General features: G+C 42.4%; 1 protein-coding gene across 1 annotated transcript in view; it reads right to left on the bottom strand.

Annotated features, from left to right (window-relative positions):
* PCSK6 (proprotein convertase subtilisin/kexin type 6) overlaps nt 1–19,086 on the bottom strand; it is a 164,670-nt gene that overhangs the window by 29,976 nt on the left and 115,608 nt on the right. Inside the window, exon 13 of the mRNA XM_038747349.1 lies at nt 13,489–13,625. Coding sequence (XP_038603277.1) covers nt 13,489–13,625 — 137 coding nt within the window. The remainder of the gene's footprint in view (nt 1–13,488; nt 13,626–19,086) is intronic.

Here is a 19,086-nt window from a genome sequence, read left to right as displayed (position 1 = left end):
CAGCAAGGGTTTAGAATGCCAATATCCAAATTCCTTGGCATTCATTTCATGAGATTCCTTAGGCTATATTAGAAAGGACCACAAATCCACCTGCTTAAATATTTAAAACAAGTATTGCCTGGGTCCTGTCTCCAAAGATGAAAAGGAAAGCTTAAGCAACTGAAATTGTGAGAACTGTAGATAATCCTCAGGTTTATGGAATGAATTCCTTTTAATGCAGCCAATAAAGGGCTTTATCATCATCCATTATCTTTAATGCTGCAGTTTCCCTAGTGAATTGGGGCTTTTCTGACAAGTAAACCAGATATTAATAAAGGGCAAAACTTCAGGAAGAACGAGGTTGAATTCACGAGCTGAAATGTAAGCATGCTCTTTGAATTACGATAAACATGATCTTTAAAAAAGAGTTAAAAATCAAATCCAAAAGAGTACAGCTATCTAGTTTTGTTAGCCTATGGATATTTAATACTTTCAAATTCACAGATTTTCTTGGCCTCCATAACTCTTTGCCACACAGAAGTCACAAATGATGAAATATGAAGATTACAGATTCAGTACAAAAGGATTTGGACAAAGAAGTCCCTCTAGGAAGGTAGGGAAATTGTGATCTATAGCTAAAGAGTCTGCATTATGTGAAGCCATAGAAAAGGTATACTTCTTAGTCCTCAGAGAAAACTCTGTGATTGATATTTTAATATACCCATGAATCAATCACGAAGTGCTTTGCAGGCAAATTTGGTCCCATTTTGCAGACGAAAGTATTGCCATAGTATTGACCGAAGTAAAGCGGTTTAGCACTCAAATCACCTTGCCCCCTCCTATCTCACCTCACTACTCTCCTACCACCACCCAGACCACACACTTCATTCCTCTAATGCCAACCTACTCACTGTACCTCCATCTCATCTACCTCACAGCCAACCTCTCACCTACATCCCGCCTCTGGTCAGAATGGCATCTCTCTTCACGTCTGACAGACAACGACTCTCTCCACCTTCAAAGCCTTACTGAAGGTACATGTCTTCCAAGAGGCCTTCCCTAAGCCCTCTTTTTCTTTTCTTCCACTCCCTTCTGGGTGGCTTGACTCATTCCCCCTTCTAGCCCAACAGCACTTATGTACCTATATGTACATTTATTCATTTATGTTAATGTGTCTTCTCCTCTAGACTGTAACTTTGTTGTGGGCAGGGAATGAGTCTGTTATACTGTTATATTGTACTCTCCCTAGAGCTCAATAAAGATGACTGATTGATTTTTGCCAAGCTCTGTCACACACACTAGTCCAGAAGATACTGGCCACAGATTTAAAGAGGCAAATTTTAGAGGTCGACAAAAGTGCAGCAGGTTCATATTGTACACGTTCCTTGAACTCATGGTGTTTACATTGATCCCAGCACTGAGCAGCACGGTAGAAAGTTTCTGGGGGGATGGGAGAGAGTGGCACATGTTCAGTGAAAGGAGGGAGTGGTAAAAAGCATCTCATGGCAACAGCCCTCACCCAGAGGCTGCAGGAAACATTTCCAAATGGGCTAAATCTAAAAGTGTCTACCCTCAACATAACTAGTTTTACATTAGCGTGGAAAAGCATGAACTGAAATGTCTGCTTGAAACTCGATGATGGCCCTGAGGAGACAGAACAGCTGTCCTCAACCCCTTCCATAAAAATGCCCGGGTCCAGCATCTACCTGCCACTCAGGCTACGGCCAAATAATAATAATAATGATAATGATGGTATTTGTTAAGCGCTTACTATGTGCAAAGCTCCGTTCTAAGCGCTGGGGAGGTTACAAGGTGACCAGGTGTCCCACAGGGGGCTCACAGTTTTAATCCCCATTTTACAGATGAGGAAACTGAGGCCCAGAGAAGTTAAGTGACTTGCCCAAAGTCACACAGCTGACAGTTGGAGGAGGCAGGATTTGAACCCATGACCTCTGACTCCAAAGCCCATACTCTTTCCACTGAGCCACGCTGCTTCTCTGATGGCCAAATCTGTGGCTATCTGTAACCTAGTTCCTCTACACATCTCTGTGGTTTGCTCAAACAGCAAATATACAGTACAACACTTGTAATAATAATAATAATGATGATGATGGTATTTGTTAATAATAATAATAATGGCATTTGTTAAGCACTTACTATGTGCAAAGCACTGTTCTAAGCGCTGGGGGGATACAAGGTGATCAGGTTGTCCCACGTGGGGCTCACAGTCTTAATCCCCGTTTTACAGATGAGGGAACTGAGGCTCAGAGAAGTTAAGTGACTTGCCCAAGGTCACAGAGCAGACATGTGGCGGAGCCGGGATTCGAAACCATGACCTCTGAGTTAAGCACTTACTACATGTCAACCACTGTTCTAAGCACTGGGGTAGATACAAGATAATCAGGTCGGACACAGTCCCTGTTCCACATGCGGCTCACTGTCTTAATCACCATTTACAGGTGAGGTAACTGAGGATCAGGAGTCAAGTGACTTGCCCAAGGTCACACAGCAGTAAAGCGGCAGAGCTGGAATTAGAACCCAGGTCCTTCTGACTGCCAGGCCTGTGCTCTATCCACTAGGCCAAGCTGCTTATGCTAGGGGGAAGGAATCACTTCTTCCAGTGAGTTCCTTCAGGGACTCTATGGACTAACCCCACCCTACTCAAAGCCAGAATCGGGCTCCTGGTTTGTAAAGTACCTCGGAATAGAGTCTCAGCAGCAGAGATGGTAATAATAATATAATAATAATGGCATTTATTAAGCGCTTACTATGTGCAAAGCACTGTCCTAAGCACTGGGGAGGTTACAAGGTGATCAGGTTGTCCCAAAGGGGGCTCACAGTCTTCATCCTCATTTTACAGATGAGGTAACTGAGGCACAGAGAAGTTAAGTGACTTGTCCAAAGTCACACAGCTGACAACTGGGAGTGCTGGGATATGAACCCATGACCTCCGACTCCAAAGCCCGGGCTCTTTCCACTGAGCCACGCTGCTTCTTCTATAGTTTCTCACCTACAAGACTAAAGTTTATTCCATAGTTGGATAGGAAATATTGGAGGTAGATGTGTGTATAGTGGTGGGGAGTACGAGGATAAATTCTTGTCTTTTTTTTTTTTTAATGGCATTTGTTAACCCTTTTTTCTGTTCCAGGTCCATGTCCCAAATGGGGCTCAGTCTTATTTCCCATTTTACAGATAAGGTAACAGGCATAGAAAAGTGAAGTGACTTGGATAAGGTCACCCAGCAAACAAGTGGTAGAGTTGGAATTAGGACCTAGGTCCTCTGATTCCCAGGCCTGTGCTCCACTAGGTCACACTGTTTCTCACTAGACTATAAGCTTGTTGTGAGCAGGGAATGTGTCTGTTTACTATTGTACTCTCCCGAGTTCTTAGTACAGTGCTCTGCACACAATAAGCGCTCAATAAATACAATTGACTGACTGACTGACTACTTAAGCCATCATGTTAGAAGCAGCGTGGCTCAGTGGAAAGAGCCCGGGCTTGGGAGTCAGAGGTCATGTGTTCGAATCCCGGCTCTTCCAATTGTCAGCTGTGTGACTGGGCAAGTCACTTCACTTCTCTGGGCCTCAGTTCCCTCATCTGTAAAACGGGGATTAAGACTGTGAGCCCCCTGTGGGACAACCTGATCACCTTGTAACCTCCCCAGCGCTTAGAACAGTGCTTTGCACATAGTAAGCGCTTAATAAATGCCATCATTATTTATTATTATGTTCCCTGACATTGTGGTAAAGGCATCCCGCTTTTGTTTCTGTGTGACAGTGGAGGATAAGGAGAGTACTGAAAAATCCAAAAGCTTTGGAGAGAAGCCTTGGTAAACAGCATGGTCTAGTGGAAAGAGCATAGGCCTGGCAGCCAGAGGACCTGGGTTCTAACCCTGACTCTGCCACTTGTCTGCTGTGTGACCTTGGGCAAGTCACTTAACTTCTCTGTGCTTCAGTTACCTCATCTGTAAAATGGGGATGAAGACTGTGAGCCCTACATGGGACAACTTGATTACCTCATATCTATCCCAGTGCTCGGCACATAGTAAGCGCTTAACAAATACCAACATTATTCTTATTACTCCCTTTTCAGACTGTTATCCCTGTGTGGGACAGGGATACAATCTGATTAACTTGTATCCACTCCAACATTTAGAACAGTGCTTGGTACATAGTAAGTGCTTAACAAGTTCTACTCTTATTATTATTGCTAGTAATTTTTTTAGCAGTGCTTATGAGTCAAGAAATGACTTCAGACACGCAGCAGGTGGGAAAGGAGGGGGAAGCAAGGATCTGGATAACTGTGGCTTCAGATATGCAACCAGAGGGACAGGAGGTGACAGCAAGGATCTGGATAACTCACAAACTGGACGATAGTGCTTGAGTGATCAAAGGTTGTCTCTAATAGGTTTGACTATGCCAACGTACAGAGAGAGCTAATGAACCAGGGACAAAGCTAGGACTACTATTTAGTTTAAATTTAGGGTTTTAGAAGTCCTCACACAAGTTATGTTCCTATCTACAATACCACCACATCGAATCATTAAGCATTTAAAAATATATCACATTAAGAAGTGCAGAAAATTTTCCTGAAGAGCACTGTGGGCTGATTTTCCTTAGACACCTTTCAATTTTGTATGAGAGTGGTATTAAATATTACTCTTTTCTGAAATTTAAATGATCTCCTAGGGAATTTAATTAATCTTCACCATACATGTAAAATACCAAAACTCCCAAGTTATGTGATTATCCAAGCCAGGGCTTCTCTCTATGGACTTATGAGGAAGAGACAAGCCAAGTTAGGAGTAACTCAATTTCTTCTTTGTTGAACTGTAAACTTTTAAAAGAGGGAGGATATGATGGGAAATAAGCACTGGAATATAGAATTACCCTAAATTAAAAAATGGCTATGAATGAAATTTAATAGAAAAGCTGTTATATCAAAAATACCATAACAAAACATTTCGAGTATTATATTGCTAGTATTTACTTTAAAACAATTCTTCAGCCTGTCTCTCAAAATGTGGTATCATACAATTCAATCATGCCTTTAAGGAATGGGAGTTTAGTACTAACATTAAAATCAGCATAAAGGGCAAGTACATTTAATTTGGATTTCTAACACTAAATAACCCTGCAAGTCAGAATGGGCCACAGAATAAAGATTATAAAACTTATCACAGACTGCAAGTGGCAATTGTATCAAAGCAGATGTCAGTAAAACTAACAATAAAATGCAAATAGGCAAGCTAAAAAAAAACCAACCACCCAAGTAAAAAAAGGAATAACCTCAAAATATGAGACTGGGAATGGGGCATGCTCTCTTTTCTATGGTTGGATGAAAAAACTAAACTGGGATGAATAGCCACACCCCAAAAGTGTGCTAAACACGATTAAACTTGCAGGAACTCCTTCTTGTGTTAAAACAAACTTAAAATACACAGCAATTTTTAAACCCAGCTAGATGTCCCACTTGAAAGTAATACATTTATTTTACAAAAATATAACAAAGAGTTGTTTCTAGGCAGATGGTAAGAAATCAAACAGAATGGAGTTTCTAAATTGCTAAAATGGAGTTCCCATTTATACCCAGTCACACATGCACAGTGCTTGTAATTCTTTTCTTTTGAGAGTGATAAAAAGAAGGTGCAGTTGATAAGTATTGCAGTCATCCACTGCCTTCCTCTCCACCAGAGGCCCCGAGAAGAGAGGAAACACAAACAGATCTAGAAAAGAGAACTTGAACCACCCTTGCAAAACACAGCAAAACATCATCATAAATAGCTTCTTTATAGCAAAGAGATAGAGAGGACAATTATCTAGAGCAAACAAGAATGGAGATTACCCTCATCCCCGCACCAGGTTTATGTTAGTTAAATACTAACAAGTTTTCCCTTGAATATTGGTAGGGGACTAAGGAATAGTTTCTGACAACCTATGTCTGGATACAGCACGGAGCAAGATTGGAAGAAAAGGTCTGTGTTCATACATGTGTGCCCATATGCCCTGGATCCACATCGGGTGAGTCCTACATTGTGAGTTTTCTTTAACGCAACTCCAAATTGTAGGAGAACTGGGCATTTACTACTCAAGGTTCACAAACTCTGGATGGAAAAACTATGATGGGAGGAGTCTCCAATCACGCCCAATCAGTCCAGTACAAAACCCTTGAATCTTTTCATTGGGTTATTTCAGTCATTCTGAATCCCAGAAGCCCCTTGCTGCTCCAAAAGTGTTTTGTCCATGCAAACCTAACATTTTGGAGCTGCTGAAACATGCAGTGGTTTTCAAAAGCTTCCCATACTTTCAGTGTTCGAGGGCTTTGAGCATTCACATTTGAAGTTGAGGCAATTCCTAAGGAGTATACTCCACCCCAGAAATAAAGCAGTAAGTCCCATGAGTCTGAGGTTTAACCCCCTCCTGCCCTCTGTGCTCTTTGGCCATAGGAGAGTGGAAGGGAGGGTGATGCAGATATCGGGCTTGGGCCCTGAGTCTCTGTTTCCACCCCTAATTAGTATATATATGTCCCCAGTGCTATCACTACTATTACTTCTTCTACCCCAGCGCCCCGTCCCTCCATCCCCTATCTGATCTTAACTACAATTTTCAAGGTTTTGTGAGGAAGCAGCTAATGAAGCCAGAAGGTAGTGTCAAGTTTACTGGGTTAATTTCTTAAGAAAACCAAGATTTGTGGGAACTTCTTAAGGCTTCTTCTTTTGGCACTGACCCCAGGAAAACCCACACACAGCACACAAAAGTAAGGGTAAAGTGAACAGAGATTCCGAACAAGAGGACTGGTTAGCTGATTTTTGTTTGCTTTGAAAGAGTTCTTAGGTTCAGTTTGTCAGAGGGACCAAAGTTCAAGCTGGCCTCATTGTGCTGTTCCATAGCCTGTTTTTTGTTTTTTTTTTTCCTTTTTAAAGTACTGGGCTACATCTGGCCAAGTTGATCCTCCTCAGTAGAATAATTCCCACAGCAATTGTTTTCACCAAAGGACATCCCCTCGCTCCCAGGAATATGGGTGCTTCAACAGAAACAGCTTGTGAACCAGAGAAATCTCCTATTTACAGTCACTCTTGGAATTTACCAACATCATTAGAGATGGGTCTGGACAAGGGGGAATTGAAGGAGCAGGAGTGACCAGAGGTAGAATAGTCTCTGAGATGTTCTACGAATCATACACATTTACTAATTTGGAATTACATCAGGCATATAATTTATTTATTTTAAATTACAGTTGACAATATCCTAGAGTAGGATGAGGAAAAGTTAAGGTGATAGAGGAAATGAAGAAGGGCAAGAACCCATCATGTGAGCCATGTCTGCTAGCTCTATTATATTGTACTCTCCCAAGTGCTTAGTACAGTGTTCTGCACATAGTAAGTGCTCAATAAAAAACACTGATTGATCATCTGTAGGAACAAAGAAAAGTTGGGATACATACTTCCCCTTTAAGTTGCCAGGAAATTCACAGCAAAAGAAAAGTGATTAAAGAAAGACCTAGGAGGAGCCTAGTGTGAAAACAACTTTTAATGAAGCCAAACTGTAACTCAGGACACACACAGTAAATCCCCAGATTTCTCTCTTTGGTGTAAGAGACAATGAAGTGAAACCCAATTATTTTCTTGACCAGAAAATACTAATAAGATCAGAAAGGAAATACAGGGCAAAGCCAGCACTGATTTATTTTTTTTTTATAAAGTCACTTAAGAATTAATTACTTCTTAGGAGCAAGATTCATTTTAGCAGCTACATTTGAACTAGAATGCCATTCAAAACACTTCATTTCTAAGGAAACCTCGGTATTGGCTGAGTTTTTACAATACTCATTCAATAGAACAAATTGAAAAATTAACTTACAACACAGAAAATGTATGTGGTCTTAAATGAGGATGAAAGTAGCAGTATTAAATTAAAGCTGTTGACCCAAAGTAGATGCAATTGTTACAAAAGTGTTTAAAATGTACTGGCCTCCTGCCCAGCAGAATGCTCTGTGTACAGACAGATAATTTTCACTGTCACTCTGACTCCACAGCACATATTCTGCCTCAACTAGATTAAAGCTGAGGGCAAGGGAATGCTACCTTCCCCATGCTCCGCAATTTAATCAATCAATCAATCAACTGCATTTACTGAGCACTTACTGTACGCAGATCATTGTACTAAGAGCTTGGGAGAGTGTAATATAGCAGACACATTCCATACTCCATTAATCCTAGTTCAGCCTATGTACCCTACTGTGGTGGCTCAGTGAGGATGATAATATTCACTCATTCAGTCATATTTATTGAGCGCTTACTGTGTGCAAGAGTGCTTGGGAGAGTACAATACAACAATAAATGGACACATTCCCTGCTCACAATGAGATTACAGTCTTAATGACTACAGAATCCTAAGGTTGGAAAGGTTATTTTAGGAGACAGTTATTTATTCCCTCTGCCTCAACGCACAGTCGAACCTCAGCACCCTGGAACAAGTGACCTATTTTTAAAGTTCGGAGAAGTTCTCCTTCAGTGTTGGTCCCTATTCTTCCTTATGCCTGATCTTGTCCTTTGCTGTTGAGTCATCTCTGATCCATAGCCACTCCATAGACACATCTCTCCCAATACACCTCATCTGCATATGCAATCGTTCTGGTAGTGTATCCATAGACTTTTCTTGGTAAAAATACAAAAGCGGTTTACCATTTCCTTCTTCCACACAGTAAACTTGAGTCTCCGCCCTCGACTCTCTCCCATACAACTGCTGCCCAGCACAAGTGAGTTTTGACTTGTAGCAGACTTGCCTTCCATTCAATAGCCACTGCTCAAGCAGGGAATGGAATGGATATGCCTCTGCTTGACTCTCCCTTCCATAGACGAGACTGGTAGAGTACTGGAAACTCTCCAGGTGCAAACCTGAGAGGGGATCCTTATGCCTTGCTTATGTCTAATATGACTCCTGGTTGTTGCAATTAACACCCAGTTCGTCTTCTCAGTTGCGATGAAGGATAGTTTGGCCACCTTCCTCCACGTAAATAGGTTTCACACATTGGGAAAGCCATCATTAAATTGTCCTTAGTCCTTCTCTTCTCTGGGCTACTGACCCCATTCCTTCAACCTCTCCTCTAAGGACATTTTCCACACCTTTAATTATTTGTTATGTTGTCTTCTGGGCACCTTCCAATTTCCCAAAACTTTGGAAATATGGAATCTCAAAATGGACTCGGGCGTTAATAAAGACAACACTAATACCAAGTATGTTGGAAAGTCAATTTACTCATTTTATGTAATTCTTCTGGTCAGTGCACAAAACAGAGTAAGAAGTAGTAGCCCGCCCCTTTCTCACAGCAAAATATGAAGTTCCCTAGTGCTCATCAGTAATGATAGGTGTGGCATTTACTAAGCACTTATTACATCGCTAAGCACTGGGGTATATGCAAGGTTATCAGATTGGACACTTTCTCTCTCCCACATAGATTTCACAACCTATATTTGTCCTATTTTACAGATGAGGAAACTGAGATGCAGAAGTGTTAAGTGACTTGCCCAAATCAATCAATCGTATTTATTGAGCACTTACTCTATGCAGCACATTGTACTAAGTGCTTGGGAGAGTACAATAGAGTTGGGAGATATGTTCCCTGCTCACAATGGGCTTTCAGTGTAGCGGGGAGACAGACTCTAAAGCAAATTATGGATGTGTACATAAGTGCTGTGAGCTAAGGGTGCGGTGAATATCAAGTTCTTAAAAGGTACAAATACAAGTGCATAGGTGACACAAAGGGGAATAGAAAGTTGGGGAAATGAAGGCTTAGTCAGGGAAGGCATCTTGAAGGAGACTGGATTTTAATATGGTTTTGAAGTGCTGGAGTGATGATCTGTTAGATATGAAGGGGGAGGGAGTTTCAGGCCAAGGCAGGACATGGGCGAGGTGTTGGTGGTGAGATAGATTAGATCAAGGTAAAGCAAGTAGGTTGACAAAGGAGTGAAGTGAGCATTTTGGGTCACAGTAGGAAATCAGTGAGGTAAGATGGGAAGGGGCAAGGTAAATGAATGTTCTAAAGCAAATGGTAAGGAGTTTCTGTTTGATGTGGAGGTGGATGGGCAACCACTGGAAGTTCTTGAGAGGTGGGGTAACGTGGACTGAACTTATTTTAGAGAAGTGATCCAGGCAACAGAGTGAAGTATAGACTGGAGTGAAGATAGACAGGAGGAAGGGAGGGCAGCAAGGAGGCTGATAGAATACTCAAAGAGGGCTGGGTAACTGCTTGGATCAATCTGGTAGCAGTTTGGATGTTTAGGAAAGGGAGGATTTTAGCAGTGTTATGATGGAAGAACTCAGGATTTGGTGACACATCAAATATGTGGGTTGAATGACAGAGATGTGTTGAGAATAATGTCAAGGTTACAGGCTTGTGAGTCAGGGAGGCTAGTGGTGCTGTATAGAGTGATGGAAAAGTCATGGGGACAACAGCATTTGGGTGGGAAGATAAGGAGTTCTGTTTTGGACATGTTTAAGTTTGAGGTGTCTACAGGACAATCAAGTAGAGATGTCCTGAAGGCAGGAGGATATATGAGACTGCAGAGAAGGAGAAAGATCAGGCTGGAAATATAGTAATCTGGTAATTGGTAATCGGTAATTTGTAATTGCACTGGTAATCATCTGCATAGATATCATAGCTGAAGGCATGGGCACAAATGAGCTCTCCAAAGGAGTAGGTAGAGATAGATAATAGAAGGGGAACTAGAACTGAGTCTTGGGGGACTCCCACAGTTAGTGAGTGAGAGGCAGAGGAAGAGCCTGCAAAAGAGATTGAGAAGGAGTGGCCAGAGAGATAGGAGGAGAACCAGGAGCGGACAGTGTCACTGAAACCAAGGTTAGATAATGTTTCCAGGAGATGGGGTTGATTCACAGTGCCAAACACAGCAGATAGGTCGAGGAGGATTAGGATGAAGTAGAGGCCAATGGATTTGGCAAGTAGAAGATCATTGGTGACCTTAAAGAGGGCAGTTTTGGTGGAGCGATGGGAGCAGAAGCCAGATTGGAGGGGGTCAAGGAGAGAATTGGAGGAGAGGAAAGGGAGGCAACAGGTGTAGACTACTCGTTTAAGGCATTTCGAGGAATGATAGGAGGGTGAAGGGGTGATAACTGGAGGGAGCTGTGCAGTCTAGGGAGGGTTTTTTTTGGATGGGGAGACATAAGCATGTTTGAAAGCAGTGGGGAGAATGTCACTAGGTCACTGGAGAGTGAACTCTTGAAGATAGAGGTTAGGGAGGAAAGAAGTCAGGGGACAAGTGTTTTGAAAAGATGCAAAGGGATAGGGTTAGAGGAGCAGGGGGAGGGGGTAGATTTTGAGAGGACACATGAGCTCCCCTCTTGAGATACTGCTGGGAAAGATGGGAGAGTTGAAGACAGGGCAAGTGGAAGGAGGGACTGGAGAGGAGTAGGGGAGATTTTAGGGAGTTCTCACCTGATAGCTTCAATTTTCTCAATAAAGCATATGGCCAGGTTGTAAGGGGCAAGAGATGGAGAAAGCAGAGGGCAGGAGGTTTGAGGAGGGAGTTAAATATCTGAAACAGATGTCTAGTAGAGAGGATGGCTTTGAGGGCATCAATTTGGGCATCATGGGAAGATAGTTTGGGTATGCGTACTACTTGGGCCATGATGACCTAAGTTGTTTGAGTGGGTGAGGTGGGTCAGTGGGGATGAGAAGGGAGAGGAACTGGGAGGCGAAAGGGTCGCTGGGAACATCCACATGAATACTGAAATTCACAGTGACATTAGCAGCCTACTGGCAGAGCTGGGACAACTATCCATGTCTCCTGATCTCAGTCTCCTGCTCTCTCCACTAAACCACAAGTGCTCATGAAAGGGTCCCTGTTCTTCTTATGGTTTCTCCTTCTTTCCTGCTGCACAGTCCCTTAACTATCACCCTCTATTGCAGGGGTATCAGGGTCAACAGAATTCACTGCAGCGCAGTTTAGTGGAAAGAGTGCAGGCTTGGGAGTCAGAGGTCGTGTTTCCTAATCCCGGCACTGCTACTTATCAGCTGTGTGACTTTGGGCAAGTCACTTAACATCTCTGTGCCTCAGTTACCTCATCTGTAAAAAAAAATGGGGATTAAGACTGTGAGCCCCACTTGGGACAACCTCATTACCTTGTATCAACCCCAGTGCTTAGAACAGTGCTTGGCACATAGTAAGCACTTAACAAATACCATCATCATCATCATAACTGAGTACTAAACATGTGCAGGGCACTAAACTAGCTATTTGGGGAAGTTACGAAAGTAGTAAAAGACACAATCTCTGCTTCTCTGAAGTTTTCAATCTAATCTATTAGCCTTTATCTCTTCCCTCGGGAACTCATTCCCATTAACTATAACTAGGGCATGACTGGAGTTGGACTTGGAACCTCCAAAAGGGCCTGTGGATCTGTGTGAGAAGTACCTTCTAATAAGAGAGGGTAGTTCAGAGATCATCCCTAGAAGTATTTAGATTAGATCAATAAGGTAATTTGTGGATAGCCTACATTAAGCAGATGAGTAGAAATGTTCTAAGCAGCATTCTTGCTTGGCACAAAGTAAGCGCTTAACAAATACCATCATTATTATTATTACTATTATTATTATTCAATGGCTGCTGATTGCATTTACTGAGAATGTGGAAATATAGCCAGATTAGTCTCTTCAGAATCGGTTCTTTTTTTTAATGTACTTGTTAACCACTTACTAAGGTTCCAGGCACTGTACTAAGTACTGAGGTAGATACAAGCTAATTGGGATGGACACAGTCCCTGTCTCATATGGGAGATAATAATAATTAATAATTATGGTATTTGTTAAGCGTTAACTATGTGCCAGGCATTGTTCTAAGTAACGGGGTGGATACGAGCAAATCCGGTTGGACACAGTCCCTGTTCCATGTGGGGCTCACTGTCTCAATATCCATTTTACAGATGAGGTCACTGAGGCACAGTGACTTGCCTAAGGTCACACAGCAGGCAAGTGGCGGAACCGGGCTTAGAACCCACAACCTTCTGACTCCTGCTGAAAAATATCCCTTTGAACTCCATTAAGTCATAAAATTGTAGAACTGGAAGAGACATTAAGCATTCGGTTAGACCATTACCCTGCTTAGTTGCTGTTGTCGATAGCGCGTTTATTCCCAAAGCACTCTCACGTTAATTAGTTCATTTTAGCCCTCACAACAATGCTGTGAGTTAGGTAGAGAAGATACATAATCTCCTTTGACAACCTAATCCAATGCTGAATCACCCTCACTTGAGTCTAATCTAAAATTCTCTTTCCTCTAAGAAAATGAACAGAGACAGCATCTTGTTTTTATACTCTTCAAATCTGCGAATGATCCTTCACCCCTCATCTTTATTCTAGATGAAATTACACCATTCTAGGGGCTAGGACCTGCTTGGGAAACACTGCCAGTGTCAAAAATTACATCCTACAGGCCAAGTAACAAAATAAATGCAAATGTAATGTATAGATGGCAGACACATCCATGACACTTACCTTGCTTCTCGGGATTACGGGCCTGGGATGGCATGTCATGAATTTCCAAAGTCCATTCTCCTTCAGCTTTTTCTCCCCAGCAGTGGACAGTCATGAATTCCCAGTTGGTAAAGCCTTCATTTGAAATATCAAGTGATCTGCAATTTGAGAATACGCACTCACGAATCGTATGGCAAAGTGACTTCAAAAATAAACAGGATTGTGTATCTGACAAATTGAACCTCAGTTTTTATTTAGCTTGCTCCTGCTAAGTGACAAAAGAATTAAAAGTTTCTTCAAAGTATTTCCCAAGTCCTGTTCATTAAATGTACTTTTTGGATTGGTGGGATGTGGCCATTCAGAGTAAGCGTTTCTACCTGTTGTCTCTACGTGGCAAAATGGAGAATAATTTAGAATCATAGAGCATGAGGCTACTTTGCTTGGTCATTAATCTCTCACTTTATGTCAGACAGGAACACACTGTGAAACTAGGAGAGTGACAAGCTCTTTTAGACTTGAAAGTGCACTTGACCTTTCCAAAAATGTAAGTCAACCTACCTATGATGGCTGATTTATGACCAAATTGTTTTTTTTATGGTATTTGTTAAGCACTTACTATGTGCCAGGCACTGTTTCAAGTGCTGGGGTAGAGACATGCTAATCATGTTCTAGACTGTAAGCCTGTTGTGGGCAGGGATTGTCTCTGTTGCTGAATTGTACTTTCCAAGCACTTAGTACAGTGCTCTGCACATAGTAAGCGCTCAATAAATAATAATGATAATGGCATTTGTTAAGCGCTTACTATGTGCCAAGCACTATTCTAAGCACTGGGGGGATACAAGGTAATCAGACTGTCCCACATGGGGCTCACAGTCTTAATCCCCATTTTACAGATGAGGTAACTGAGGCACAGAGAAGTGCCCAAAGTAACACAGCTGACAAGTGGCGGAGTCAGGATCAGAACTCACGACCTCTGACTCCCAAGTCCGTGCTCTTTCCACTGAGTTATGCTGCTTCTCTAATATGACTGAATAAATGTTAGATACAGCGTATGTCCTGCATGGGGCTTGAAGTCTTAATCCCCATTTTACAGATGAGGTAATTGAGACACAGGGAAGTTAACAGTCTTGCCCAAGGTCACACAGCAGACAAGTGGTGGAGCCAGGATATGAAATCAGGTCCTTCTGACTCCCAGGACCATGTTCTATCTACTAGGCCACACTGCTTCCTGTTATACCTCTGATAAAGCCATCTCTTGTCTGGGCCAGGTGGGAACTCCCAGTTGACCTTCACACCATTAGAGCCCCACCTACTAGAGACGCCCTTTTTTTTTAAAAAAAAAAAGGTATTTGTTGAGCATTTACCGTGTTTCAAACGCTGCACTAAGTGCTGGGGTACTTACTAGTTAATCGGGTTACATATAACCTCTGTCCCAAATGGGGCTCACAGTCATCATCATCAATATCATCAATCGTATTTAGTGAGTGCTTACTATGTGCAGAGCACTGTACTAAGCGCTTGGGAAGTACAAATTGGCAACATATAGAGACAGTCCCTACCCAACAGTGGGCTCACAGTCTAAAAGGCTAAAAGGCTAAAAGGCAGTCTAAAAGTCCTAAGCCCCATTTTACAGATGAGGAAACAGAGGCAGAGAGAAGTTAAGTGACTTGTCCAAAGTCACACAGCAGGCAAGTGGTGGAACTCCAGGCCCCTGCTCTTTCCCTAGGATCTGGCTCATCTCTCAGCGACATTGGTCTTTCAGTGATTGAACAATGGATAGCCTAGTTCAGTGCATTAGGGGAAGAGTTGGTCAATATTCTCTTTATGCTCCTCACACTCTTGAAGACAATTATTCAAACAGCCTTTCATCTAGTTCTTCTACAGGCAGAATAATTTCATGCCTCTTTACCTTGCCTTATAAGATCTTATTTTCCAAACTTATTCAGCAAGACACAAACTTATTCAGCAAGACACAAAAAACAAAAAAATCCAAGTCAGGATTTTACAATAATATATACATCAGGCACACTGATTATAAACAGCATATGCCTTCACAGAAAGTTTGTTTTTACATTTTTGAAAACATTTTCCTTCCTCTTCAAAGCAGCAAAGGTCTGCAAAGGTCTATAAAGATCCAGTGCCACACTGGAACCACAATATAATTTTTGGCAAAAAAAACTGGAATAAGCCATCTTTAAATATACAGACTTGCTTAAAGGATTTCCATTTAGCATTCTCTGTGGTTTAGCTAGATAACCTGAAGATAGGAAGAAAATACCAAGTTAAGTAAGATAAAGGAGAGGACAATTAACCAGGCTATGCTGAAATACAAAATTCTAGACTTGTAACAATGGCTGGCTGGGAAAAAAAATTTGCCAGGATCCAGATTCCTGGAGCCCTCTCAATTTATCCAATTCCCAGATTCAATTACCCGACCATGAGTGCACATTGCACTGCCCAGGAATCTAACTGCTCCAAAGCAGTTATCCAATTCTTGACTCTCATGATTCTTGCAAAGAAGCTGGAAGTTGAAAAAAGAAAAAGAAATGAGGATATGGACTAACATGAAGGAGGGATTCTTGGGAACGGACAGGAGTGTCACTAAAGAGGCCAAAGTCCCCAGCTTGCCCAGCTCCTCTGGTTTCATTTATGAGTTTTCCCTCACGTGAGGGAGTCAGACAGTAAGTTTGTCAATGTATACCAGCTGAGACCTGGGATACTCATGGGAATTCTTCCCCATCTTTGCCTCATATCCTCACAAGCTTCATTTTCCTTCATATTCTCCTTCCTTCTCATCCCAGTCATTTTCTGGTCCTCCATAATAATAGTAATAATAATAACAATAATAATAACAGTGATATTTGTCAAGTGCTTACTATATGCCAAGCACTGTTCTAAGCACTGGGGCAGATACAGGGAAATCAGGTCAGACACAGTCCCTGTCCCACATAGGACTCACAGTCTTAGATCCCATTTTACAGATGAGGTAACTGAGGCACAGCGAAGTGAAGTGATTTGCCCAAGGTTACACAGCAGACAGATGGCAGAGCTGGGATTATAATCCACAACCTCTTATTCTCAGGATGGTGCTCTTTCCACTAGGCCATGCTGCTTCTCCACTCTCCTGCTTTTCTTGTGACCTCCTCCTGAAATCAGACTCCCTCATTTTCATTGTCCTCCTATTTTGTATTCCTTATATCATCGTGTTGGTCTCTTTGTGCGGGTTCCTGTTTCTGTGTTCTTGTGGTGTATTAGGGTGTATTTCTGTGTATTTTCATGTATGCATGTATGTGCCTATGGTTTTTTTTTTTTCTTGTTGGTATGTGTCCATGTGTGTTTACATCCTTTTGGTTGTGTGTGTGTGTGTGTGTGTGTGTTCATGCCTGTAGTTATGCAAAGATCCATGTTTTCCATATGCATGACTGTACTGGTATGTGGTTTTGTGTCTCATCATGGATGTTTTGTGTCCCTGTTTTAGGGTGTTTTGAGGGTTTGTGTTTGTGTCCATTTATGTGAGACTTGCTGCCAGCATCCAGCTCCCCTGAGAGTGTCTCGTTACCTGCCAGCTTCCCCTTGGACTGCTCTGCTTTGGTTTTGCTTCTGATGATCTGGGCTGGGGGCTTCAGCCTCTAGACTTGCTCTCCCTCGATTCCAAGTCACTAACACTGGAGTGGCAACAACTGCTTTAAAATGGTCAAGTTCTTCTGGGTTTTTTTCCCCACTCGCAGCCGCAGCAGGCCTAGCCTCCTGGTGCCTCCTAACCCTCAGGTTAAGTGCCAGTGCCAACTCTGTCTCCTTGCCCGGCTCCTGGTGCAGGCAACAGTGAAGAAACTTGCAACAGGGGATTTGGAACTCCTGATGAGATCATGACTCATCCTCTTAGTCTCACAATCAGGATGATGCTTTATAAGGTCACACCTGGCGCTGTGATCTAGCCGCTTTCAATGATGATGCTCCTCTGCTGCTAGCATGGGCTACAATCACCTATCAATCAACATCTATCAATCACCATCTATCATAGAGCACCTCATCGCTCTGTCTCCTTCGCATAAACCTGCTAACCACTTTGAATGTTTCTTCGCTGCTTAGGAACAGACAGGGTACCAAAATAGCTCCTGGTCACTGGCATGCCTTTTTGTGGGTGTTTCTGGAGCACAATCAATAATTCCTGCAGCTTGAGTATCAAGGAAGTCTGATGATGTTCAAAGCCCACTGAGTTGGAAGAGTTTTCCAGAAGATTAGAAGCACACTTGTAGCACCACTAGCTTCCATTCATTTGGTTGTTGAATAGGCTGTGTAAGTTTGGGATGACTACTCAAGCCTTGCTTTCCTCCATAGGTGGACTGGATCAGCTAAAGCACCTTCAACCTTGCCATCATTGTTACTCTTCCATCAGTAGGATCCAGGTGAACTTCTCAGGGCCACCAAATTTGCTCAGTGGCTGGCCAACTTCATATCTGCAGATGAGTAAAACTCTCTGGTACAGTCAAAAAGCAGCATATAGAAGCACCTAACATGTTGCAAAGATCCAGCATGGCTCAGTGGAAAGAGCCCGGGCTTGGGAGTCAGAGGTCATGGGTTCTAATCCCGGCTCTGCCACTTGTCAGCTGTGTGACTCACTTCTCTGAGCCTCAGTTACCTCATCTGTAAAATGGGGATTAAGACTGTGAGCCCCATGTGGGACAACCTGATCACCTGGTATCCCCCCCCAGCGCTTAGAACTGTGAATCACACATAGTAAGTGCTTAACAAATGCCATTATTATTATTATTATTATCCTGTTGATCATGTCATTCAGTCCAGTCCAAAAGCCTACTCCTAAATTCTGTTTGGAAATGGAGAACCATGAGATGCCGTGATGATGACTGCAATCTGCTTTATCACCTTTCTTTTCGCAGATGGGAATGATAAAATTTTCTTTGTAGTACTATGACTTTGCCTCCAAGTTCCATGTATGAAGGTAAGTCAGGGACTCTGTCTATGCAGGAATTCCTTCTCCCTCTTTAGGTTGGTAGTTTTCCAACTGATCAAGTAATCACTGGACAAGGAGACTCATTGCAGGAGAAATTTAAGTCACTATCTAAACATGTTCTACAGAGCTCCAATCCACAGAAGCAATTCAAGCCTTCTAAAATGACCATTTTGGTCAAATCTGGTAGCTACAATTTTTGTAAAAGAACATTTTCATGTGTATTCTGGTTAAGCCTATGGAAAATTAGTAGAAAACAAGCTCAGAGACTAAGCATGTGTGGCGCAAGTACAATTTTGATGAGAAGCCTTCTGCTGGAAATATTCTTTTTCACCCCAATGTACATGGAGCAAACCTCTCCCCATATTTATCAGTATCATCATAACAATGTGTTCGTTTAGTGCACAGTAATGCAGCGTGGTTTAGTGGAAAGAGCATGGGCTTGGGAGTCAGAGGTTGTGGGTTCTAATCCCGGCTCTGCCACTGATCAGCTATGTGACTTTGAGCAAGTCACTTGACTTCTCTGTGCCTCAGTTACCTCATCTGTAAAATGGGGATTAAGACTGTGAGCCCCACGTGGGACAACCTGATTACCTTGTATCTATCCCAGCAGCTTAGAACAGTGCTTGGCACCTAGTAAGTGCTTAACA

Source organism: Tachyglossus aculeatus, chromosome 5, assembly GCF_015852505.1.
Source record: "Tachyglossus aculeatus isolate mTacAcu1 chromosome 5, mTacAcu1.pri, whole genome shotgun sequence".
Classification (NCBI taxonomy): domain Eukaryota; kingdom Metazoa; phylum Chordata; class Mammalia; order Monotremata; family Tachyglossidae; genus Tachyglossus; species Tachyglossus aculeatus.
This window is presented reverse-complemented; position numbering and strand designations above follow the sequence as displayed.